Source organism: Orbicella franksi, chromosome 4 (genome assembly GCF_964199315.1).
Source record: "Orbicella franksi chromosome 4, jaOrbFran1.1, whole genome shotgun sequence".
In the NCBI taxonomy this organism is placed as follows: Eukaryota; Metazoa; Cnidaria; class Anthozoa; order Scleractinia; family Merulinidae; genus Orbicella; species Orbicella franksi.
This window is the reverse complement of record NC_138148.1, coordinates 6,681,270-6,707,300: the sequence shown is the minus strand read 5'-3', so window position 1 is coordinate 6,707,300 and position 26,031 is coordinate 6,681,270. Positions and strand designations below refer to the sequence as shown.

The 26,031-nt window shown below is 37.3% G+C and overlaps 3 protein-coding genes and 1 pseudogene across 4 annotated transcripts in view; 1 reads left to right on the top strand and 3 right to left on the bottom strand.

Annotated features, from left to right (window-relative positions):
• The window catches only part of LOC145485454 (uncharacterized), an 11,816-nt gene extending 8,473 nt beyond the window's left edge, over positions 1–3,343 (top strand). Inside the window, exon 6 of the mRNA XM_081464120.1 lies at positions 2,496–3,343. Within this exon, the coding sequence (XP_081320246.1) occupies positions 2,496–3,014 (519 nt within the window). The 3' untranslated portion in view covers positions 3,015–3,343. The remainder of the gene's footprint in view (positions 1–2,495) is intronic.
• An 8,255-nt stretch (positions 3,344–11,598) lies between these two features.
• LOC145484277 (putative skeletal organic matrix protein 5) overlaps positions 11,599–26,031 on the bottom strand; it is a 70,278-nt gene continuing 55,845 nt past the window's right edge. The window contains exons 1-4 of one of the 2 annotated variants that reach the window (XM_081462922.1): positions 13,942–13,959; positions 13,163–13,795; positions 12,736–12,862; positions 11,599–12,324 (exon numbers count right to left, since the gene is read on the bottom strand). In XM_081462922.1, the coding sequence (XP_081319048.1) occupies positions 11,812–12,324; positions 12,736–12,862; positions 13,163–13,278 (756 nt within the window). In that variant the 5' untranslated portion in view covers positions 13,279–13,795; positions 13,942–13,959 and the 3' untranslated portion in view covers positions 11,599–11,811. Of the gene's footprint in view, positions 12,325–12,735; positions 12,863–13,162; positions 13,796–13,941; positions 13,960–26,031 lie in introns of those variants that run through there. The other variant, XM_081462920.1, reaches the window with a different exon arrangement.
• On the bottom strand, positions 14,137–15,579 carry LOC145484280 (uncharacterized; annotated as a pseudogene).
• LOC145484286 (putative skeletal organic matrix protein 5) lies at positions 21,686–25,243 on the bottom strand. The gene is made up of 3 exons (XM_081462928.1): positions 24,457–25,243; positions 24,047–24,131; positions 21,686–23,509 (listed from the first exon to the last, which is right to left on the bottom strand). The coding sequence occupies exons 2-3, from the start codon at positions 24,065–24,067 to the stop codon at positions 22,985–22,987; spliced, it is 546 nt and encodes a 181-aa protein (XP_081319054.1). The 5' UTR covers positions 24,068–24,131; positions 24,457–25,243; the 3' UTR covers positions 21,686–22,984.

The following is a 26,031-nucleotide window of genomic DNA, read 5'->3' as shown; positions in this document are numbered from 1 at the left end:
GAGGGAAGCCAAGTCTCGTTGAAAAAAAAAAAAAAAAAGAATGAATGAAAAAAGAGCTTTCTACAGAAGAAATACTGACACGAAGCTATGGACAATGCCTTCCCAGTAACAACAAAAACGGCACAAAGCTCGAGATGAGATTATTTAACGGTACGTATCCGTTAACTTTCCCTTAAAAGTTGCAACATTCCAAATTTGACCATCGAGATTTACCCATTTATGAAGGTTACGTAACAACAACAATGTGTACCTTTCTGCTACAGAATGGCTTGCTAGTCCTGGTGGCACCAAATTTTCGAAACCGATACAAGAAATGTCAAAAGAAGTTTTTATACGTCAGCGAGGAAGAGAGATGGCCCTTGTTACAAAAGTTCATCGATATGAAATCCATAACAACCGGCATTGATCGTTTCCCTCGCTCTCCGCCGCTCAACAAACCGTTTTCTATTATCTCTGACTCCGCTTTTACTAAGGCAAATAAAGTATTAGAGCATTTGTAAAAGACCTCAGGAAGACAGGCAACATTTCCGGCGTAGTCTATAAGAAACCAATTTACAATGAGCGGTTGAAGAAACTGTTCGACATGGGTGAGCTCGGACCTGTCGAGAGCAAAAATTCCTACACTCAGCTACCGAGGACGACCTAGTTTTATCTTTGGCCGACGAGGAGGAGAAAATTAACGCCATTTAACGTCAACAATTTTGTCCTTGCGGAAAACCTGGCTCAAAAGGAGTTGAGTATTTTGAGCTAAACAGAAGTCAGCCTGGTTTTTTTACCAGCCACGAAAAACCATCAGGGTGGCCTCGGAGATTCTGATGAATCCGACGCTAAGATAGCTTCTGTCCCTGACTCTGAAACTGGCCTGCAGTCAGCTCCACACAGCCAGCTCGAAATGCCAAGGTAGTCGCAGCAAGGGAACGCTGATAGAGGTCTTGACGAGAACAATTTTGGCGCAACGTCTGTGTACCATGGCGATCAAAATTTTCCGCAGTATTTTTACGATTGCAAGGTTTAAGTGCACAATTATTGCTCCTCTCGATGACTCAAACTTGATCTATTTTCAAACTTTCTGACCAAGGTTGTATCTCTTTCATTTGGTAGACGTTTCTTGAATGCTACTTGATTGTAATTTTCGTTCAGCAGACTCGCTTGCTTCACTTTCAAATTTTTCATTCAACTAAGGTCCAGTTCAGACGCCGAACTTTTCATGAGCCGAACCTAATGTGTTGAATTAAGTACATGAAAAGTTCGGTGTTTGAATCAGTTAAGAGCGGCTATTTGAATATGGAACGGCTCAGCCGTTCTTCCCGCCTAGCTCAGCTGGAAATTGTGGCTTTGGAACGGCTTTGATTCAGACGTCGAACTTTTCATTTGCCGAACCTACTGCATACACCTTGTCTGAAAACCGCTGTTTCGACGTGTTTTGGTTCAGATTAAATTAAGTTCGGTGAATTAAGTTCGACGTCTGAATCAACAGGCGTGCTTTTGATAATTTGGGTCGGTCCAAATTCGAATTAAGCTCGGCTCATGAAAAGTTCGGCGTCTGAACTGGGCCTAAGGCCCAGTTCAGACGCCGAACTTTCCATGAGTCGAACCAAATATATTGAATTAAGTACATGAAAAGTTCGGCGTTTGAATCAATTAGGAACGGCTATTTGAATTTGGAACGGCCGAGCCGTTCTTTCCGCCTAGCTCAGCCGGAAATTTCGGCTTTGGAACGGCTTTGATTCAGACGTCGAACTTTTCATGTGCCGAACCTAAAGCATAAATTATTATAACGTGTTTTACAAGCAATTTTCACGTTGTCTGAAAATCGCTGACGTGATTTGGTTTAAAATAAATAAAGTTCGGCGAATTAAGTTCGACGTCTGAATCAACAGGTGTACTTTTGATAATTTGGGTGGGTCCAAATTCGAATTAAGTTCGGCGTCCGAACTGGGCTTCAGTTTTCAAACGATGTGCATGTCATGTGATTGCCCACTTGCTGTTGTTGTTTTTGCCACAGCAACTTCCGGTCGTTCTGTGAAATTAAATTCCAATTAAAAAAAAAAAAAAAAAAGAAAAGAAAAAAAATAGGTTATAATTTCCAAGTATGCAAGCGGACCGAATTTAATAAAACGATTATTCCATTAGCGCTTGTTGGATATGAGATTGGTTATAGCCATTTCGGTCCTACGGGCCTCGTTGGCTATTTACCATCTCATATCAAACGGGTGTTCATGGAATAACTGTTAATTAGCAGTTTCAAAATGATTCCCTTCGTTTCGACATGCTCGACATGGCTGATTAGGGCTTTTTAATGGACTTTTTTTTTAAAGACATTGCCTGGGAGTAGAGCCAATAACCAGTGGATTAATACGAGACCAACTTGGTCTAGTGGCCTCAACATTCTTTCATAATTCGGCTCATAGGCACTTTGATTTCATTTCTAACGCTTATTTAATATGTAATTCTCTAGTTATCTACTTACACAATTTTTTTTCATATATTCTTAGAGCACTTTTCATTACGACTCAGCGCACTGGAGTGATAAGAATGAATACAACCTTCCTGGAGGGGAGACTGGGTTTGATGCTCAAGAGACCAAGTTACCGACCTACTGGAACACACCCTTCTCCAAGATTTGTCTCGGTATGAAGATCGGCCATCAGATCAAGTTCATTGTCATCAACAAGCAGGCCAACTCTCTCTACTCATTGATCGCTGACGGGCAATACCGCACCACCACACTGGGTCGTAACATTTGGAAGACGCTGATTGGTTCAAAGGCTTCTTTACAGCTCCACTGCAACAAAGAAGGCTTTAACGCTGTGAGCACTTTAACCGCAAATTCTAAAGCAAGAATCGGGTTCATTGGTAACCAAGAAAACGACTGCAAAAGCTGTGATTCCAGAATCGGGTTTGGTACAGGAGGAAAACCGGATGACTCTAACACGTGTGGAAATGAGGCTCCCGGCAACGCAGAAAATGGAGCCAGAAAAATCAAAGCCATGGGATATATCTTGATACAATGAAAGAAATGTAGATATAACCCACAGAAAGAAAGTGTAAACCCATTGATTTAGGTGTCCTTGCATTTTTTTCCGAGTATGCGCTTCCGCGTTAGATGTATGTATGTGCATAACGTAATTTAATTTTTGAGAGCCGTAGATTGACGTATGGCCAAGTGTCATTAGGGGAAATAATATCATTGTTATATTGACTAGATGGCATCACTTGCGCCCTTAATCGAGAAGGTAAATAGAGGCCTAAAACGTGTGCCCTGATGAATAAAGCGATTGCTAGAAAGACACAGTAGACCATTCAACGTCAAACAATACTTGATAAAAGCAAAAAGAGAGCTTGACAAACTCCGTAAACATTCATCTTCCATACATGTACTTTAAACTATTATTTCCTCATATATTCGCTGTTGCAGTAGGTGATTACTGACGTAACTATGTAGGTTTATTTACAAAAACAAAAAAAACAACAACAACAAAAAAATACACTGACGAGCGAGTGGTCCCCTTATATTAGAAATTAAAAAACAAACAAACAAACAAACAAACAAACAAAACTCAGCAGAGTTGCATCTCCTGGATTCAGAATATTCTCATTATATACACGTGTATAAAGGAGTAATTAATTGCAAATAATAGTTTAGTTTTCATTCTCGTTTAATCCGAGTTAATCATGGTTATTGCACAATTTTCCTTCGCAGAGAGTGAATAAAAAAAAAGAAAGAAAAAAAGAAAGAAAGAAAAAATATCGAGATTTTTAATGCACGTGCAAAGGCTCCGTTCTCATCGTTCTTTTGGGTGCTTTTGTAATTACGATGGTACGCTGAGTTATAACACAGATAAATTACTTGCGTACATTCTTGTTTGTTCGTCTCGTATTTAGCAAGACGTCGTCGGCATTCAAAGTCTGGGATGAATAATACAAGGCTAAGCTTGTATACCTCGTATAGTTTACACTTAATATATCTCTTATTCCGTTTCTTGTAAACACGATCAATGTTATCAAAAATATAAAATAGGAATGTTAAGTTTTCAAGAATTTGATTGGATTCTGTTAGTAGCACAGTGTAAAGAATTGGTCATTAGAAATTAAAGCAATGAAAATAGTTTTGGTAGCTGTCTTGGAATATTTTTTTTCAGATATCAGCTATAAAGATCCAGGAACATTTATTATTTCATTGGAATCTAATTAAAGGGTAAAAAAAATGAGTAAAATAGATTTGTGCATTTTAAAATGGAAGATAACAAATTAAGTGAATGAGCCCCATTGTACAGAGCTAATAGGCCACTTCCATGAACTCTATATTAGACTGGAACTAGCTTAGAACGTTAACTTAGGCTAAGGTGGGGAGTCTTTGAAAATGCAAATTAATTTTTTTTTTTTTTTTAATGATATTCCCCCGTATGAGCCCGGGGCGAATAATTGTTTTAGTATAATTAGTGAATATCAAGGACTAAAAAAAAAAACGGACTAAAACATAAGAACACAGACGCAGTTGTTCATGTGCATACGCGTATATGCAGCCGTAGTTTTAATGATAGGGAGTTTAAGCAAATTACTACGGCTGGTGCTACTACGGCTGCCGTGACTGAAAAGGTCTGGGGAGAGTACGTCCCGGTGGTCTGCCAAATTTTAAGTTTAGCGGGTAAAGCGAAATACAAAGATGAAAGAAACATCGTCTAAGGAGTTTAAAATCTCCTTTCTTTAGTTTCTCACAGCCAAATGGCTTCGCTCAAAGGACGATGGCCGTTATTCGGTAGGACGAACAGATTATTTCTGAGCGAAAGCGAATGTCATACACTTTGTACCATAACAATTTGATGCATGAAATATATAATTTCAGAGACAAATATCTCAAAGAATATCGAGTGAAGAACACAAATATATCAATACTCAAAGAAGCAAAATAGCATCGTATAGTTATCCAGATATAAAACATCTTCACTAAACCCTCAAAGCAAACTTAACTGAAGAAAAACAACCTTGTGCTCAACACGAATATTTCACTTGACTCGCTTCGCCATTCCAACACCTTTGCCAAAACTTATCGTAAATTCAGGATACGGATTTACAAGCTTATGAAAGGCAACCTTGACGCAATCTTTGACTTAAAGTGAGTTTAAAGGATATAGTATCCAATGGAATTCTTAAAATGCCGAGATGTCCGTTGAAAAGGGCCAGAGAAGCGAAATAAACCCGACGTAGTAGCAACTACGGCAAAACATCCCGACTCACGTAGTCAGATTTCACGCCACGGTTGGATGCAACCGACGTACAAGCACAGGGTCTCATTTTGGGGGAAATTTACTTCCGGCAACCGTATCAGCGTCAGCCGTAGCGATTTGCTAAAACTCCCTAATTAGCTTACATGTACATCGATTGTCAATCAATCAGCAGTAAAACAAACGAACGAAACACTACGAGAAGTAAATTCATCCGGTACCTTTGTTTATCGTTGTCGACTTCATTCACAGTTCTCATCATCGCCTAAAAATGAGTAGCTATGGTTTGAAGAAAAACAAATTTCGGTCAATCGATCTGACCTGCTAGCGATCGACACAACCACTGCGCACACGAATCTTAAAGGCCTTGAATACGAGTTTTTGAAACAATTTTTGGTCCAAGGGCGACAGCAGCCATTTTGAAAATTCTCCATCGTTTCAAATATCCTGGACTTTCGAATAAATGAAAACTTCATTCAGTAACTGTCCGCCATGTTTACTTGCCAAGATGGCAAAGATGACGAGCTTAGTAACCAAGCTCCAGCGGGGTGAATATAACGCCATATGATGAGCTTTTCGACCAATCAGAAAGTCCTATTCATATATTTACCTCTGGAAATTATACTTAAACACTATATTGCCCACACGGGATTACGCGCTGGCCCGCAAGAAACATTTTCTTTTCCGATATAATAAATCTCTTATTACAAAGCTTGGTTGATCAAAGTGGCTGGTTTATTACTGGCCTCGTTCTTCTTTTCCGAGTTTATGCACCTCGACTCCTTCTTAGTCCAAAAACACTGGATACGTCTCGGTGAATGTTCACCAATGTTCACTCCGCCTTTAGCGAAATGAACAACAAAAATAGATATAACAAAAATCGAATATTATGCAGAAGTCTGTTGTTTGAATGTCTTACAGAAAACTCGGTTCATATTCAATTTGATTGTACTTAGAATTGATTCATTGGAGAATGAATTTGCTGAAGAAATTTGATCTGGTTTGATTTTTGTGTACATTTGCTCTTAAGATAATAGCTTTTTGCTTTATCCTCCTTTTAATGAATTTTTCGCAAGATTTTTTTATGCTTTTTCCTCTGGGCTTCTCCTATTAACGTATCAACCGAGTGCTGTATCGACTGAGCTCGTTTACTGGTCAACAATAATTTTACTCTCACACAAACGTTTGGAGTAAGATGGCTGAGGGAAAGCCCAAAGCCGCTTTTATTGAAATAATCAATTTATGATTCATATAAAATTTACAATCTGTTAGAAATCTTTTGGCCCAGTAAAGGTGAGGGCAACCAAAACGCCATGCGATATGGCTTACATCCTGCATAAACATAAACAAGGTGGACAGGATCAGGGGAGGAGGTGGGAGTTCAAATAAGTGTCTTACCTCGATGGAAAATCTGAGGGAATGCACAAACACGCTCGATAGCGAGGTTACTAAGCAAGCAGTTTGCCTAGAGGGGTTGCAATGTATTGCCCCTATACTCCACCCCTAACCTGTGTCACGCAATACTACGTGACTGTAACAAGCAATAAGACCAGAGGGAAAAAACATAAAAATTCTATTTGCAGGCAAATATTTCATTTTTATTGCTAAAGAGGTTTTGTTCCATACACTTAAGTTCCGATTGACTTAAAATGATAACATTTCGCCAGAGTAAAAGTTATGGTCTGAACTCAAGTGCAATTAAGGATTTACACGGCTGGTTATAAGAATGACTGAGCATTAAATAAATTTTCAAATATAACCTGAATACTATTCGGTACAGTTCTTGTACTTCAAACGTACATTAAGAAGATGGTACACTAGGGTTGGTGATAGGATCCAAAAGTAATTGGTCGATATTTCAAACATTGACGTTTAAATTTTGACTTTTCAAAATGGAATTATAGGCCACGGTTTTCTGTGAAAAAATGAGTAGATTTTAGTTAGCAAAAATTTGCGTTTCATTTACCCCTAAATTGCAGGTTCCTTATTTTTGCAAATTATGGTTTTCACAATGTGTATAACACTTGCCAGGTTGATGCCATTTTTAGCAAGGTGGCTACCATTACCTCTTATGAGAACCAAGCTATTCCTGTATTGTTTGAAGCCTGCATGTGACTTTCTTTCTTTTTTTTTTTATCTCCGTCGTTTAATTCACCGGAGATCACATTATGATGTCAGCATTGAAACCGTGATAACAATAACCTTTGATTTCTCGGTAGGAAGGGGTTGTAAAAAAGGGTTCATAAACAAACCTTAGGAACACCGACCGACTCGCATTGAAATATCTTTAATGGTCAAATTAAAAACTTAGATACAATAATAAAATGAATACTGACTCGACAGCAAATAGCAATAACACAATAATAACAATGTTAAGTTCAGTTTACAAAAAGTGAAAAAGCCTTAAATAAGTTGCAAAGCAGTAACTTACAAAGAGAACAGAGAAATAAAAAAAAAATTCACATAAGATTATATAAGAATTACGCAATAATAAAAATAGCCAAACGCCCGCTAAAAATCAAATAAAATACCGCAACAAGATGGTGTTAATTGTAGCGAATCCTATCCCTGGAATTAAACTCACGCCTTTTGTTGAGTCCATGAGGTGTGAGGGTGCATAATTGAGCACATCAAAAGGCCTCTCTTGTGAGCTAACGCTCATCAAGACTATTATCATTGATACTAAGATTACACAACTGTTCAATAATTAAAAATTCAAAATCTGCCAGAGCATGAGGCTCTTTGTTAAAATGAATAGCAACTTCACAAGTACGTTATTTGGTGATCATAGAAGACTTGTGGTTGCGAAAACGAATTTAAATTCGTTACTTGTGGAACCAACATATTACACATTGCATTTCTTGCACGTAACCAAGTAGATGACATTTTTAGATTTACAATTAAGAATCTGCGTAATAGGATACGTCCTGCTAGTGCTAGTGCTAGTAAAGCAGTTGGATTCCTTTAAATAATTGCGACATAGATCACATTTGGCTGTGCATTTAAAGCAACTCCGCTGATTATCTGGTGTACGATGTTGCTCACGAGGTTTACTGCTCAAGATTTCGTTGATGTTTTTAGTTCTACGAAAAGCAGGAATGATGGACCCTACCGGAAAAAAAAAAAAAAAAAAAAATTGAAGAGATGGTGAATCATAAATAAGGTGCTTCTATTTCCTAATAATTTTACCAACACTGGGTAAGCGAGGGTTGAAATCAAGCACAAGTGGAAAAATAGGCTGGGGTTGAAGCAATGTTTGTCTAGGAATAGACTGGGCTTTCTCAAACTGTTGTGAAACCAAAGTAGGGTTATAACCCCGATTATATAGATAACCCTTATACTCAGAAGAGCGTTTACTAAATGCCTCATCAGTAGAACAATTCCTTCGGATCCTGGTAGCTACTCCATAGGGAATGGCCCTGGTAATGGGCAGGGTGTGCGCTATTCCGTAGCCAGTAAATATGGTTATCCGTAGGTTTGGAGTAGATATCAGTCTGGATGAGACCAGGATGAATTGAGAGAGGAAACTAGAGTGAATTTAATGGCGGGGTACAAAGAATTAATATAATGCGTAAACTCATGGAGTTTAGCAGGCCCTTGGGTCCAAAGATCAAAAATGTCATCCTTGTACCTCCGCCACAGGTTGGGTTTAATTTCCCCTGATTTGGCTTTCTTATCAATAATTACCATGGCTAGATCAGCGTAACTGCATGCGTTTTTGGGACCCATAGCCGCACCGTGAATCTGAAGAAAGTTGTCATCTTCAAAAAACGAACTATTGTGCTTAAGACGGCCTCAACTGTTAAATCAGTAGATGGAAATTTGGCCGGCCTAGCCTCTATGGCTTCTATAACAGCATTAATTCCCAAATTGTTGTCAATGTTGGGAAACGTAGCAACCACGTCCCATGAAACTAAAAGACTGTCCTTGGAAAAGGGGCCTGTTTTGTTCAGTTCCTCGATTCTCTGCAACAAATGTGTGGTATTCTTGACAAACGATGGCAAATTTTGGGCTAGAGGCTTAAGATAAAATTCTGTAAGTGCTGAAAGGTTCTCAATGGCAGTGCCACAGCACGATGTAATAAGCCGAAGGAGATTCCCTTGTTTGTGGGTTTTAATGGTTCCAAAAGCCTTGCCAGGCTTGGCAATACCGGCCATTGATAACCCAATTAACCATTTCCTCATTAATTTGGCCCTTCTCAAACCACTTTTTACTCCATTGTGTGATGTAGTTTTACTCCATTGTGTGATGTAGTTTAGTGTACAATAAAAACGTGACGAAGAGACCAACTCTTGACTGTTCTGGACGAGTTTAATGCACGAAGTTTCGGCCGTTCGGCCTTCTTCAGGTTAAAAGTTAAAAACTAAAAAGCTATTTACAAAGGTTGCGAGTTACAAGAACACCGACTTATATACAAAGCAGAAATGTTAAGACTGAGGTTACGTAATACAACAAAGGTCTAAATTACAAAGTGAAAAGGATTAAACAATCAAAGGCAAATAAAGAACTATGGTTGACATGTGAATACAAATAAGGTGAATACAAATAAGTGACAAAAGCTAGAGAGAAAAAATCTAACTTAATTTTTAGTGTTTACTCTGCAGTAACAAGCTCCCCATTGAAGGCCTCTGAATGAATGTAATCGGGTAAAAATCATTACAGGATCCCAGGAAAGAGCCATTCAACTACAGTAATAATTCCCCCCCCCCTCCCCCCAAAGCCCCTGAATAAAAAAAAAACCGACGACAAACATAACAGAATCCCTGAAAAGAGCTCCTGAACCCAGAAATAAACAAATAAAAAAAGTGGTAATAAAATAAAATTAAAATGCGTCATATTGGAAAAGTGGCAAATTACAACTACTCAATTGTAGTAATTAATGCGGTGTTATAGATATATAGATATATAGATATATAGATATATAGATATATAGATATATAGATATATAGATATATAGATATATAGATATATAGATATATAGATATATAGATATATAGATATATAGATATATAGATATATAGATATATAGATATATAGATATATAGATATATAGATATATAGATATATAGATATATAGATATATAGATATATAGATATATAGATATATAGATATATAGATATATAGATATATAGATATATAGATATATAGATATATAGATATATAGATATATAGATATATAGATATATAGATATATAGATATATAGATATATAGATATATAGATATATAGATATATAGATATATAGATATATAGATATATAGATATATAGATATATAGATATATAGATATATAGATATATAGATATATAGATATATAGATATATAGATATATAGATATATAGATATATAGATATATAGATATATAGATATATAGATATATAGATATATAGATATATATATATATATATTCTATTTCCTTGTGGTGAATGGATTTCAAAAAGCGCTCAACTCTTAGAGGAGCATAGTATATTCATTAAATGTAGTTCAGGACTTCAGGAGTGATTCATCGTTTTATTGCTACAGACCTGTTTCGTTGTGTTACGAGTGAGTGTTTTGTTGTGTGACGAGATAATGGATTTCATGTTGGGCATGCAGGAGTAGCTAAGCTTGAGCGTGTGTCTGTTGAAGATCTTGTTAAGTGGGTGGTTCTTTGGGAAGCATTTGTCGACTATGTGGAGGAACTTCTTTCCTAGGTTGGTTTTGACGTTGGAGTTCCATGGGGGATTGTACCAGGTGATGAGGTACAATCCCCCAAGTCCTCAGAAAATCCAAGCCTTACAACAACGTAACTAAAAAATGCAGTTTATGTCTTTACGAAAAATTTCTAATAATCTGCAGGAAAGACCTATGTAGCCTCAACAAACGTAATGAATTAGCAACTTCGTGCCCTCACAGAAACAGATATGTACTCAAAACCGTAAGATAACGTAACGCAATAATCAGCACCATAGCAACTATTTGAATTTGTATTTAACCGCCAGCATTTAAATTAACCGGTCATTCGTTGATGTTGCCTGATGAGTGTGGTCACTTGTTGACCATACGAAACAGGTCTGTAGCAATAAAACGATGAATCACTCCTGAAGTCCTGAACTACATTTAATGAATATATATATATATATATATATATATATATATATATATATATATATGTATGTATATATATATATATATATGTATATATATATATATATATGTATATATATATATGTATATATATATATATTTAATTTAGTCTTTATTGTTCACTGCAAATAACATGTTCGCATGTTGACAACGGATAAAAAGAACAGAAGGCTTAGTAAACCCTATATTAGGAAAAAAAATAATCAACTTAAAGTATATCCTGCTCACTTCGGCTGAAAGACGCCCCATTATTTTCTTTCTTTCTTTCTTTTTTTATTATTATTGCTTGTTTGTTTTAATTAACCAGAAAGTCAAATCAGTATCTTAAAATTTTCGGCTATTCACTATACAACAAAACAACAACTATTTCAATTCAGCCATTAATAACACCTACGAGTGGGGTATATGGTTCATTTGAGTATATTAAAGAATGGTTTTACTTTCGCTATTTAAGTTTTCTCTCATTGCACCAAGATGTACTCCATGGCTTTGATGCGTGTGGCGGGAAACTTCCATCCATGTTCATTTCCACACGTATTGGTTTCATCGTGAGCCCCGCCTATACCAAATCCGATTCTGGAGTCACAGCTTTTGCAGTTGTTCTCGTTGTTACCAAGGATACCGATTCTTGCTTTCGAAGCCCCGCTTTCTTCACTAAGAGCATTAAACCCCTCCCTGTTACAGTAGTTTTGCAAAGACGCCTGTGATCCAATCAGTGTCTTCCACGTGTTACGACCCAGTGAGGTGGCGCGGTATTGCCCGTCAGCGATTAGTGAGTAGAGAGATTTTGCCTGCTTGTTGATGGCAATGAAGTTGATCTGTTGGCCGATCTTCATACCAAGACAAATCTTGGAGAAGGGTGTGTTCCAGTAGGTTGGTAACTTGGTCTCTTGTGCATCAAATCCGGTCTCCCCTCCAGGAAGGTTGTACTCTATTTTATTATTCCAATACTTCGAGTCAAAGTGAAAGGTATTCTAAAAGAGAATTAGTGAATTAAATCAGGTTTCTTTCCTCTAACTGCTGTCCTTGTTGAGATTATAATCCTATGATCAGGTATTATCATTTTTTCAATAACATGACTGTTTGATGCCTTTCTGAAAGCCATATGTAAGAAATATTGTAAGTTGTTCCTCTGTGAAAAATAACCAATAGAATATTACTCCATGGTTTCAAAGCCTCAACGAGTGATCCACGTCTTTTCATTTGTCACTTAGTACAAGTTATTAACTTAACTGATTTCCGTCTCAAACTTCCACATCCTGCGCATCATTGGAGTCCTGAGAAGCTGACCTCCATTAAATTCATTCACAATAGTTTGAAAGTCTCGATTTTGGCATAAAATCATTCTGCGGCGAACGTGATTTAAAACTTGAATAGAGTTATACCTTGTTGCCGTCAATTTTCATAATCAGCGTCCATCCTCCATCTCCACATCCAAAATCTTCCAGTTGGCAGAAAACGGAAGTTGGTTTTGAGTCTAAATTGAGGGTAAACGCCTGACTCATGTCTGACCTATTAAATTAAAAAAAAAAGAAAAGAAAAGAAACAAAACAAAACAAAACAAAACAAAAAAAAGAGACTGATGAATTTCTCAGACTCGTTAACATTCACGCCCGACATTTATTAATGTACCCATATATCCGACAACTTTACTGTTGTGAGCGTTCTTTGGTGGTTCGGTAATTGATGTTTTTCCTCTGTCTCTAAGAGAAGAGCATTCAGTTGATTCACCGAATTTCGTTGGCTTTTAACGAGGAAGTACAGCCGGTGACAGATGTCACCATGTGTAGGTGTAAATGACATTCCACTTACAAGTTCCTGTCATGGATTTCCTTGCACGACGAAGATGGAACTAAAAGGTAAGAGGATCGGTTAGCTCTTCCTATATAAGTTTTGAGATAAAGTAGGTGGAAAGCTCGGTGGCCCATGGTTAGTGCATTACTCGACCCCGGAACGAGTCGCCCAGGTTCGAACCCTGGCCCCGGATATTTTGTTGTATCTTGAGTAAAACAGGTTACTCACTTTAGATAGATACCGGCGAAGCAAATACTGGGGAATAACCCTGTGATGGACTAACTTCCCATTCTGGAAAAGTAGAAATATTCCTAGTCGCTCCATGCTACAGGAACCGGGGGTAAGCACTGGTCTGATGGGCCACTTGGCTCATATGAAAACCCTTACCCGTGATAAGGAAGACAAACGTTTAAGAAGGTTTCAAGATGGTAAAAGAAAAAAAAAAATAGCATTAAACACCACAGTAATTGCTTTCCTTGCAAACTGCTTCATCGATAAAATCGTGAATGCAATAACAATGATCACCTATGCTACAATTCTTTCCGTCTCCATAGAATCCAGGTTTGCACGTGCAGTTGAATGAACCCTTGGTGTTAATGCAGATGGCGTCAGAACTGCAATCATAGGTTCCTATAGCACACTCATCGATGTCTGGAAAAAAAAAATATGAGTATATACTCCACGATTTATCTAACTACCGATAAACTGGTTTTAAAGCTAGAGCAGAGACGGTCAGTAGTGCGCAAATGACAATGAAAAAAAAAATGCTATAAGAACATCGCGCGATATACACTAACCTTTGCATTCCTTTCCGTCTCCTGAAAATCCTTGCTTACATCTGCATTGGTATGAACCTATGGTATTGTGGCAAGTAGCATCAGCACTACAGTATGGCGCCGCTGAAGAGCATTCGTTAATATCTGAAAAAGAAAAACGTCAAACACAGTCTGGTCCCATAAATAATGGTAATTAAACTGAGTGGATTGCACTTTGGTCTGAAATCTTACGCGCGTTTTCAAAATCGAACGAGCGCGCAGCGCGAGTAGGATTTGAAATTTCAGACCAACATTGCACGTTCCGAAATTCAATTGCCACTGGTTCGAGCGTAACAAAGGAAAAACACGTTCCACCTCAAGAAGCTCCTTTTCTCAAGTCATAGCCAGAGCAAAACAGTCCACTCGAATGTTCAAGTTTCGTCCTCTGACTCAATGATGTAAGCCTTTCGTTTCTTCTGTGGTTCTGGTTGAGACTTCTGTTGACGTCTTTGGAGTAGAAATTCGATTAAACGTGCAAGCTGTGTAGTTCGGTGATCAAACGAGGCTACCAGAAGAAGTGAAGGCTGCAATGCGGTACTGAAACTGCGAGGGAAAACCTAGTGAAAATTTCGAAAATCCGTTTGGAGTAGTTTCGTTTTGCAGTTATTTTCATTAATTCTGGTCAATTTCATCGTAGTGGCCTAACAAAGATTAACGGGCATGACCTGTTATTTCACGCAATGTCGACCAGAACCCTTCAGTTTTAATTGACACCAATATTTCCCTCATTCAGTGGTTTGTCAACTTCTTATTTGTCTTGATTTCCTGATATTGCCGATATTCGATTCGATTCGACATTTGTTCACTAACGACGATATATGACGCTCAGATAGAGAGGCCCTGTGTCCTTCGTTCCCTCGGGTCACTTCGACAACTAAAGGTTGAAGAGCCGCACTGGATCCGGTTTTTCCGGTGTCGGTGCTATACATAACTTCTGGTGTAGTTCTTCGCCTGATCGTGAGAGACCGCCGCTTCGTATTTTGGCTGGACCTTCGCGGGACTCAACTTCTTCAGCACCATCTTCTCTTCTTCTACTTTAGTGCCATCATCAAAAGGTCCACCACGTACGAATCATAGTGTTCCTGGCGACATCGTAAACCAAGTTGCTCAGTCACGTTTTTAAAGTTCACGTTGGTGTTAGTGGCTTGGCTTCGTCTGGTATCTTACCCTTTCCTTGCTGGCGCAGAGAAATTGCGCTCGTGTTGAGGATTTCTTGTGACCTATGGAACTCTATCGATCGCACGATACACAGTAGATAGTATTGTCCCTTAAATACTTTCAATGGTACTCTAATCATCTCTGTTTTTTTTTTTGTTTTTTTTTTGTTTTTTTTTTGTTTGTTTTCTTTTACTTCGGCGTAGAACTTTGTCAGGACCGCCTCTAGTTCCCCGGGCGACATTGTTTCCGTGCTGACATTTTCAAGATAGCAAGACTGTGCCCAGCTTTTAAACACGCTCATCCGCTGTTTTGTAGAGTGGAGAGTGTTTTTATTCGATCATTGCAACAGACGAGCTTTTGTATTTCATCGCTTTAAACTACAGAAAATCTGGAGAAGTCTACTTCACCGGCTGCCTCTGGATTTTTTGTTGTGTTTTTCTTCGTTTGTTTCTGTTTTTTCTGGACTCGGGATCACACGGAGCTTCTTGAGCGATGGTAAAGAAAGAGCGAGAAAATAATCGTCAAAATTTGTACCGGAAGTTGTAAACGACGAAATTGATTTTCAGCGTGAGGGATTTGGTCATCAAACCTGGAAAAGAGTTTCCGCAACAAAAGTTGCCAACTTTCCCAAACAATGGCTCCATTGTCTTTCATTTTCCTGCAATGTGATTGATTAATTAAAAAAAAAAACCTGGAAATTAAATTGGTTGTTTTGTTTTAGCATTCCATTCTCATTGGCTGACAAAAAGATGCGATTTAGAGCAAAAATTAGTACGATTTGAGAATGAATCGCACCGTGAGAGCCTACCAGATAACCAGTGATATCAAAATGGATTTAATAAAAGCTCTACCAAACGTTTTCTGTCAATCAAAAATCGAGTGAGGCTGCACAAGTGGAAGTCCTGCGTTGAATTTCGTTTTGAATTGGCTTCTAAAATTCTGGATTGAAATGATGATTTTCCTTCTCTTGCCACCTATATTCAAGTTGATTTCATAAACAAAACAGTATGATCAAGCAAACAGGATATGGGTTCAAGCCGTGCGTTTATAATTAAGCTGTCATTGGTGACTGAAATTGCCCAAATTAGTGTGGCCTAAAGGTGGCTCCATAGGATAATCATTTATCGCGTTGCGCGCGCTAGTGTCATGTTTTGAAAGCTGTTTCTGCATTAATTTGTTTTAACACCCAGTCCTCTCAAACGTTTTAAATGTAACAATAAATGATGAGATGGTGTTTTATAATCATCTCTGCTAGAATCTTCGAGTTTAGTGCTGAATTATTCATGCCCAAACAAATATGGCTATTACCGTTTTCATGGCTTTACTTGTGAATTTCTTAAATTTCTTTCGGTGAAATGTTTCAAAATTGTAACAGTACATTGAATTCGGAATGAAACGAATTTTGAACACGAAAAAAGTAGGGTTTGTTCTGGCAAGATTTTACATTTTTGCATTTTTTTGTATTTTACCGCTGCGGAAAACACTGGTCAGATACTGAAAAACGATCTCGGAGAAAAATAAAATATTTATTACCAGTCTGCTAAATTTTACGAAATTTCACCCAAGGAAACGCGCGAAAATTCTTTGCCAATTTTAGTTGCTTGTTGAGGCCATGTTGACGGACGTCATAAGACATACACTGATGTTTTCCTTTTACTGCTCGCAGATTACTTGAAAAAGTCGAAATTTTCTTATCCTTACCTTTGTCGCAGTATTCGCCTTTGAATCCAGGATAGCACAAACATCGATATCCTTTGTCTGTAAATCCTGACTGACAAATCGCGTTGTTGAGGCATGGCGGGTTGTTTCCACAAGCGTTCTTGACGATACATGGAAATAATATTATAATTGGATAGTATTTTAGTAGAGATGTTACCAAAACAGTGTAACATTCTACCTTAGGTATTGTTATTCATGACATGGTAATAAGGTATGGAGATTCGCTCTGGCCTGGGACAAGCCCAAGAAAGACCAGACGAAAAAAGAAGCGGACAAGATCAAGCCTGACTTACTCGTTGGGTGGGAGGGTGGGTCACCAACCTTTTCCTTTTCGCTATCTCTAGTAGAGTAATGGCTGCAACACGTGTAAATAGGTAAATCTCGATATATTAAAATTCAGCGTAACACAATAGACCTCAGTTGCACAAGGCTCTGAGGAATAAACCCCACAGTTATGCAGTTATTCCTCAGAGCCTCGTACTGAGGTTTATTGTTTAAGGCTAAATTTTAGTATATCGAAATTATTAGTGTAATAATTCTTTTATACTGTCATTTGCATAATCCCCAAGGTAGTAATTATCAACTCAAATTGTGTATTCGTAGTGTATGCTTTGTTCTGTATAAGACTGAAAAAAAAAAACACCCTTCCGGGCTGAACCGATTACGCGAATTATTTATTCCCTTAAATCTCTCGAATAAGCACCTTCCTTTCATTAAGCGAATCTAAAGACTTTTTCTCAAATACGCGTCCTTCTCTCCCATGTAGCGAATCTAAAGACTTTTTCTCAAATACGCGTCCTTCTCTCCCATGTAGACTTTTAAAGCAGTAATATCCTAAGAAGTCTACAGTTAAAGCTGGTGGGTCATTAAGTTTCAAAAGGCGAAACATTTTTGTTTTATTCCATCACGGTTCGTAAGTGATATTTCTTTGTGTTTCAAAAAGGCTTGCACACCCAGCAATTCTTAGAAATTTCTTTTTTTTATTTTTCTTTTTCCATCAGAAAAGACAAGTAACTGTACAGCTACGTCGTATAAAACCATTTTGCAGTCCTACTAAATTTATTAATAAGAGCCCCAACCCCCCTCACCTCTCCCACCCCTTTGCCTTAATTGTTTAAGTTCGCCCGCTCTTCGACTAAACTTAGAAGAAACATCCGGGGCGCTCATTTAACTTGGTGTGGTATTTAGCAACATCTTATATGCGAATGTGGAGATTCGGTACGTCATTAAGAAAATCTCCCGCAGAGTAATTTGTATTTTTCACAGTGGAAAATTTTGAATACCTGCCAGCTTCCAAAATTCGTAGTTGCTGCATGCGCAAGTCTCAATGTTTACGCGTCGCGCGACAAGTAATTCAGAATCATATATAACGGTAAGGTCCAAAAACACTCAAACGCTTCGCTACTACTGTATATTCATCTTTTGAAAAATTAAAACAGCGATATTTATACATGTAAAATGTTCTAATTACTGAGAAAAAGTTGAACAAAGTGACGGCAAAAAGTATTACCTTCGCTCCGCGATAAAGGTAAGCGTTGTCAGCTGTCAGGTCTTCACCATACCCCCATGTGAGTGGAATTATTTAGCTCACATTCCTGTTGTCCTGTTGCGCTGTCGGGATATTTTTTAATATTAATACTGACACAGTTGTCATGCTGATAACAAAGAAGTTCACAGTTGTCCAAGTCCTTAACGAATAATGTTTTTATTGTGTGTTTGACCAACCGTCTATCGACGAAAAAGTAGTAGTTTGGGAAGTACAGCACACGATCTCGTTCTGAAATAAATTAGGAGAAGTTAATGAAGCGAGGAAACAGTTTATTGACAAAACATTGACAAAACGCAAAAGAGAACAAAAGATACTCGTCAAAAACAGAAATGAAAACTACAATTTATATTTTGGCACTCTGCTTCGCTTAAAGAGTTTTCTATCCAAATCCAAAATTCCAACTTTAAAAACGTTATGTTTGAAAATTATTATGTTTTAACCTCGACTAAGGGGAGAGCTCAATAATTACGAACGTTAACGAACACTCCTTCAGTCGAAGAGCTTATCACTAATAAAAATTAAAATACGTAAGTTAAAAAAAAATATATATATATATATGGCCTCATTTTATTTGTTTAAAACAGGGCCAATGAGTTATCGATGACTGAACTTACCAATGGAACAGAAAACTTTGGTTACAGCGCAGCAGAGCTCCAATAAATATACACTAATCCAAATGAGGAACATAGCTTGTCGCGAGAATTGTAACGATGCAAAGTTCTTCTCTCAAACTTCTCTACTTTCGTTTCGTCGATAGTATGCAAAAATTAAGAAATTAAAGGTCGCTATTTGGTTTGTCGGTTATCAGTATTATTTCCATGTCATTTTCATATATGAAACAAAAAGTCACCATCTGTTAGGGTTGAACTATTCTTTTCATCTGTCAAATGTCATGTTTCCTTAGCAGGTAAATTTTAAAATTCATAGATCAATTTTAAACCTGGTAATTCAGAGCTTGTGTATTTTCTAAAACGTTTTTCGGTTTTCTTTCTTTTTTTTTTCCAAATTGAAACAGAAATCATTTTTGTACGAGAGTTTTCCTGCTGAAAAGTATTTTTTTTTCTTCTTCTTCTGGAATTATATTTCATATTTTTAATTAAAGTACTAATTAGCTCCTTCATTAGTTATTCCGTGTTAAGCAGTACTGATTAAAAGTATAATTATTACACTTTTAACTAAAATTCATTTTACTGTTGCTGGTGCAAAAACCAAAGTAGCATTATCCTGGCCTACAAAAAAGAAAGCTGGCGCTGAACGAAATAGTTATATAACTCGTTATAATTCTGCAATAAATTGGTCACGTGATGCGATAGTGTTCGTCCTAAGACGGCGACTATCACTGATAATAGCTCATCACTGTATTTTCGGTTTTCGTTGTTGACCAAAACCGGTAGAACGATCATCTTGCACACACAATATCAGACGACAAAATGCCCAATGGCGTAGTCTCCCACGCAGACGCTCTGAGGGCACGTCACGCGTTTTTTTTTTTTTTTTTTTTTTTTCGCGGGGAAGGAACGCTTCAAGAGCCCTAATAGCGTCTGCGTTGGACTACCAATGGCATAGCTTATCAGGGAAGTAGCTCATGAAACGCAGTCTCGTCCGACGTGTATAGCTAGAGCACGAGGAGGTAGTTTTTAGGTTAAAAAACTGCGGTAAACCAGGATATGGTAAAACGGCAAATGAAGTTATAGCTGGTTTTCACATGACGTCACTAAAATTCAAACTACGAAACTATTGATATTTCTAAGATTTTACTTTAATAATGTATAAGAGCAGCTGAAAACTAGTATTCAAACAAATTTTCGCTCCGAATGGGTTTTGTGATACACTGCGCTTGAATTTCTAAGCTTTTGCGTGACGTGGCATTTACATGACGTCTTAGAGAGCTGTCATCATGGTTAAAAAAGTGACTTATTTCTGGGAATTTGACTATCTGAACAGTTCATGTCTTAGAAAAAGTATTACTTTAATGTTTTAGAGTTCTTGAGGGATAAATACAGTCGTTTGTGGCAAAACTCAGTGACAGATGTTTCAGTCGGTTTCCGGCCGCCATGTTGGTGCCCATACGGATGGGCACCAGCATGGCGTCTCCATACAAATCTCTATAAATTTGGGTAAAAAATTTCTCCCCATATCTTGCATAAGAAAAATTGCTGTGACCAGAATCTTGGCGAGAGTCTTTGCATATTTACCTTCTTTCATTTCCCAGATTCTGGACTTAATCTATTGAACGGTTTTGATTTTTATTTTGATCTGTTTTGAATGGCGTGACACTGAAAACCAGCAATTGTCGATGATGGAAAAAAAAAAACTAGCTTTATATTTCTCGTTTTCCACGTTTTTGCAGGTCAATATGCTATACATAAAGTTTTAAGTGTACAGGTTTGTTTTCAAACAAGCAGGGACACCTTAACGCTGACAGTTAAATGCCTATGTCTAAGACTTATGGGCTGATAGCTGCCCTTGGCAATTTGTTGTTCTAAAAAACTACATTACCTATAACCTTTCGATATAGAAATGAAAACAAAACAAAAAAGCGTCACGAATAACCCATGACATGTCCAAATAACCCAATCAATTTATAATTGAAACGCGCATTTTATTATATAGACACGAGTGTTTTACTGGAAATACACCACTCGTAAAATTCATACGAAACCACATGCGGGACTCGAGTGGCCTATTTTCCATATCCTTACTATTGAATTATCGATGATTTCACGGATATCAAGTTCGTCTCCTGAATTGTTCTTAAATTTGTTGATGTATCATCGAAACATCTTCGGGTCTTCCTCGAAAGTTTTCGGCAATCTTCGGTTATTTTAGGTAATCTTCGGAAAACTTCGGAAAATGTTCGACAACGTTCGTGTGACCTTTGACAGGTTTTGAAGAATCTTCGTAAATCTTCGGAAAGAGGTCGGAAATCTTCGGAAAATCGTCAAAAACGCCATCATCAGTACGTCTGTATAATAAAAAGAACATTACACGTTAGCTCGAAGATATGAATTTTATGTTCTTGCCACTCGAACATAAAATTTGTATCTTCTCGACCGCCGCCGTGTATTATCCTCTATGTATTATGATGCACGCATACGATGTACGTGTTCTAGAATCTGAAAGCTCGACTTTGCTAGCTAGCTGACATCACAAATATCTCGAGATAACAATGAATCGATTAAAAACTAACTTGTAATGTATTCTTCGCGAGAATAAGCAAACAGGTATAAAACATACTTTTTCTTGCTTTTTCTTCTTTTTTTTTAAAATAAACATCTATTTAATCACATAAAACAGGTGTACAAGGCTAAATCTTCATTATATCACTTTTATCTACAATACTCTTGATGAATTACATTACACCACTTACATCACTTATCAATATAGGTTACTACATTTTTCACAACATTACTTAGGACACGTCGTTCATACTTCATTACATCTCTATTCGTTATTTTGCCTGTTTTCAATTTGAATTGTTCTAAGCTACCTACACTTTATACCATTAATACTATACAAACAAACAGTAAATTAACTATAATTATTTATACGATATGCACTTTACCTTTCTTTTTACTCTTTCAAGTACAGTACGCCAGCTCAATATTACTTTAGTTCAGTGTGTATCAGTCTAAAACACTACTAAAAAAAAAACCCTTACAATTAATTACTACACAAAGTACATTTTCCTTATCAGTTACAATAATATGTTAACACTATCCGACAACAGTTGTTTTTTATTTGTTGTTGTTGTTGTTTTTATATTGTTGTTGTTGATGTTATTTCCAGGACTTGCAAGAACGCTACCAGCTGGCAGTGGTAAATGTTTTAGATATTGATTTGCATTATAATAATTGTTGGTTTGATCATTTCACAATTGAAAAAACTTTTTAATGCTACATGCCTAGCTTTATTACTTTGCCTGATTGATTAGCATTTGATCATGAAGACAGCTTTCGTTCAAATCAACTTCACGGTTTTGATGGACGGAAGAAAATGTTAAGATTTTCGTGTTTGAGTTGCAGTTAACGTTTACTGGTTTTAATAAAATGAACGCTTTTGAATGACTACAAGGAAAGTTCGTTTTTGCTCTCCTTCCAAACAAAGTGCGTGGGAGAGATTTCCTAAGGTGCAAAAATTATTTTATATTGAATGGAATATTTTTAGTTAAATCGTAAGTAGTTAAGTTGCATTGCAAGAGGGTTGTTTCTCAAGCTTAGGCGTGTTGAAGTGACTCCCGTAGTATTTTATTGTGCGCCCTCCGCGCACAAAAATCACTGGTAACAAAAGGACGCAAATTTAAGACATGAGGGAGCTACCAGTTCTTGCGGCTTAACTTGCCACATGAATAATTAGCAGAACTCAACTGAGAACTGCTGTAAACTATTTAAAATACTAGATACATTTACATGTATTTGAAGTAGACGTTTCATTTTGGTCGTGTGCAGCCGTGGCTTTCTGTGTGTCTGCGAATTGATCATGATAGTTCTAACTATATATTTGCAAGGTACCTATTTAAGAAATAGAAAATATTTGTTTCTACCGAATGGCTGTGGGAACGGGAAGCAATGTCCGACTGTTAAAGACAAAATTTACGTCTTATAAGATAAAAATATATCCCATCGCTTTAATGTACTGGTCTCCATTATCTGGTGCACTTGTCGCCACGTTTCCACAGGTATTAGAGTCAAAAGGCTTTCCTTCAGTACCAAACCCAATTCTGGAATCACAAGAATTGCATTCGATTTGATTGTTGCCAACAATACCAATTCTTGCTTTGGAGTGATCGGGCCAAGAGCAATGGGCATTGAAACCTTCCCTATTACAGTTTTGCTGTAGGGAGGCTCCGGAACCAATCAGCGTCTTCCATTTGCCACGACCGAGTGAGGTAGAGCGATATTGTCCGTCAGCGATCAGCGAATACAAAGAGTTAGCTTCCTTGTTTATGAGAAGAAAATTGATATTTTCCTCACCATGGATCCTCATTCCGAGACAGATCTTGGCGAAGGGTGTATCCCAGTAGGTCGTCAATTTGGTCTCTTGTGTGTCAAATACAGTCTTTCCCCCTGCAACATTAAATGTTTTCTTGTTTCTCCAAAGGTTTGAATGGTAGTGAAATGTATTCTGCGAGACGAAATTTAAAAAACAATTACAAAAATGACCATACATATTTAACTTACATTATTTACAATATAAGGAAACAAGATTCAATGCCCATAATCAAACTAAGACTATTTTTTGAGCACAGGCGACCGGAACAAGCGTTCAAAGAACATGCAGCGCAGTAATATATGGTAAGTAAAACGTTCTAATCAGTTATATCAGCTACAGCAAGGAGTCCATGCTTCATATTGAACCTTTGCAACGTAAGTCTTAGTTATCTCGCCGCCAGCAGGGACAAAAGTCGCGTTTTCGTTCCTTTCGATTCTTTTTCTTATCAAGTTGCCCTGTTTGGAGCTGTGCAAAATGATCACGGAATCCAAGTAGAAGATACCGTATTCTGTAGCACTCAGAGCTCGAAAAGTTATCGCCTTGTAAAACTTAGAAAATGCCTATACTGCCTTATGAGTTCTGGAGATTATGAAACATACTAAGGGACATCTCAGCAGCTGAACTAAGTTTTTTTTTTTTAAGAATACTGTTAATACAATCCATAATAACCTCTGAGCCGTTAATCTTCATGACAAACGTCCAACGGCCCTCTCCGCATGCCTCAAGACCACAGTGGGGATTCTTTTCGTTGGTCCTGTGGAATCAAATTGGTTCAACAATCAACTAAACGAAAGTGAGCTTGATGTTATTTTGTGTGTTTCTTGCACAAAAGAAAAGAAAAAAAAAACTCTTTAAAGCGCGCTCGCGATTCTTCGAGAATTTTGTTGAGTGATATAGTTAGAGTACACACACGCCACAAAGTGATTGAAAAATAATTATCCGAAATGCGTCGGTGCCACCATGATTTACTAAAACTCTAATTGATGGAAGGTGATAATGTCAAGCACACCAAGTCGGTAAGTGCTGGCAACTCTAAATGTGAAACTCATAAATAAAACAATAATAGTTCTTGTACTTACAAACTTTTTGCGTAAAGCTCCTTGCATGACAAAACTTGTCAGGGATCGAAAGGATAATGCAAAAAAAAAAACAACAACAACACAAACTTAGGATAAAATTTCGTAAAACTCTATTCCTAAAAAGTAGAGTTTGGAAGATTGTCAAGGAACGGATAAATTTACTTTCTTTTATCACTGTCGAATTAAATTATTGTTACTAAATAATATCGGAAGTTCTGCAACAATGATACAATGCCCCTTGCCCCTTAACTCACTTGGGTAGTGGGGAAACAAAAAGTGCCTGCGTCCATTTCGAACTTAAAACTTGAACAGCGTTATTATCAATAAACACGGCCAAATAGAAAGTCAACCATGTCAAACCGTGCGGTCTTTGGGTCACAAATGCGGGCCGTTTCTGCATTATCGGCCCTACAGCTGATTGGTTCACGGATCAACATTTCTGACGCGGAAAATCCACATAAGTGAGTGTCCATACTTTGAAGTTCAAGTTATAAACTGGAAAAAATGTTGTCAAAATTCAGTTTTGTTTTTATAAATTTGGAGAAAAACAAAAATAGAAAAGCGATTCTAAGGTCAATCTGGAAAGTGCAAGTTAGTAAGCTGCTGTTGTGATTATCCATGAGCTCTCGACCCAGTAGTTGATTGTTTTCAGAGGTAATTCAGCTAATTTCAACTATTCTTGAGCGGTTAAGTTAAATTAACACATTATGCCTTAGGTCTAAAAATTTGGTTGCCATTAATCACATAAAGTATCGCAGCCCTGGCTGAATTTTTAAGCGCGCTTTTTTAAATTGAAAATTTTGTAGTTATTTTATTTTATTTTATCTTTTAGCTTTTTACTTCTTTTCGTAATATGAATTTTTAACCTTGTAAATAGCGCCTTTGGACCCTTGGGAAAGGGCGCTTTAGAAATGTTATTATTATTATTATTATTATTATTATTATTATTATTATTATTATTATTATTATTATTATATAAGGTTTAGCGCCAAATATGAAATTGCCTACGCGGGGTCACCGAAGAATCAAAATGTGGCGCCAAGGAAAATTGGAACATCGCTTCTATCGCAATTTAGCCTTTTAGGCGCACAATTTGCGACTTTTTGAGATAGTGGCAGCTTACAAAGACACAAGAGCACAAGCAAAACTTGTCTTTGGTCAAATACACTCCAGCCAGAAAGATAACTCGCATAGAAAGAGAAGACATCTTCAAGCTTCGTCGTAAAGCCTGGACAGTGTAGGTGATAAATAATGGACGTACAGGCTATCTTGTTTCCATCCAGTTAAATGAAGTCAACGCATGCACATGCCCCAGTTCATTTTTCAGCCCGGGCGCAATTGCGTGGGCTTTCTGGGGCTGTTTCAGCCCGTTTGCCAGGTCATTTCAAGGCGATTTGTTTTTGTTTTTTTTGTTTTTTTGTTTTTGTTTTTTTTCCAGATATAGAGTGTGTAGATGGATCAACATTTGTACAATAACCGTCACTGGCGCATGTTGGTTAGGTTTGCACCTGTAAAAGTATTAGATTTATGTATTGCAGACAAGTTAGTATTTTTCACATGAAAATTCCCCGAAAT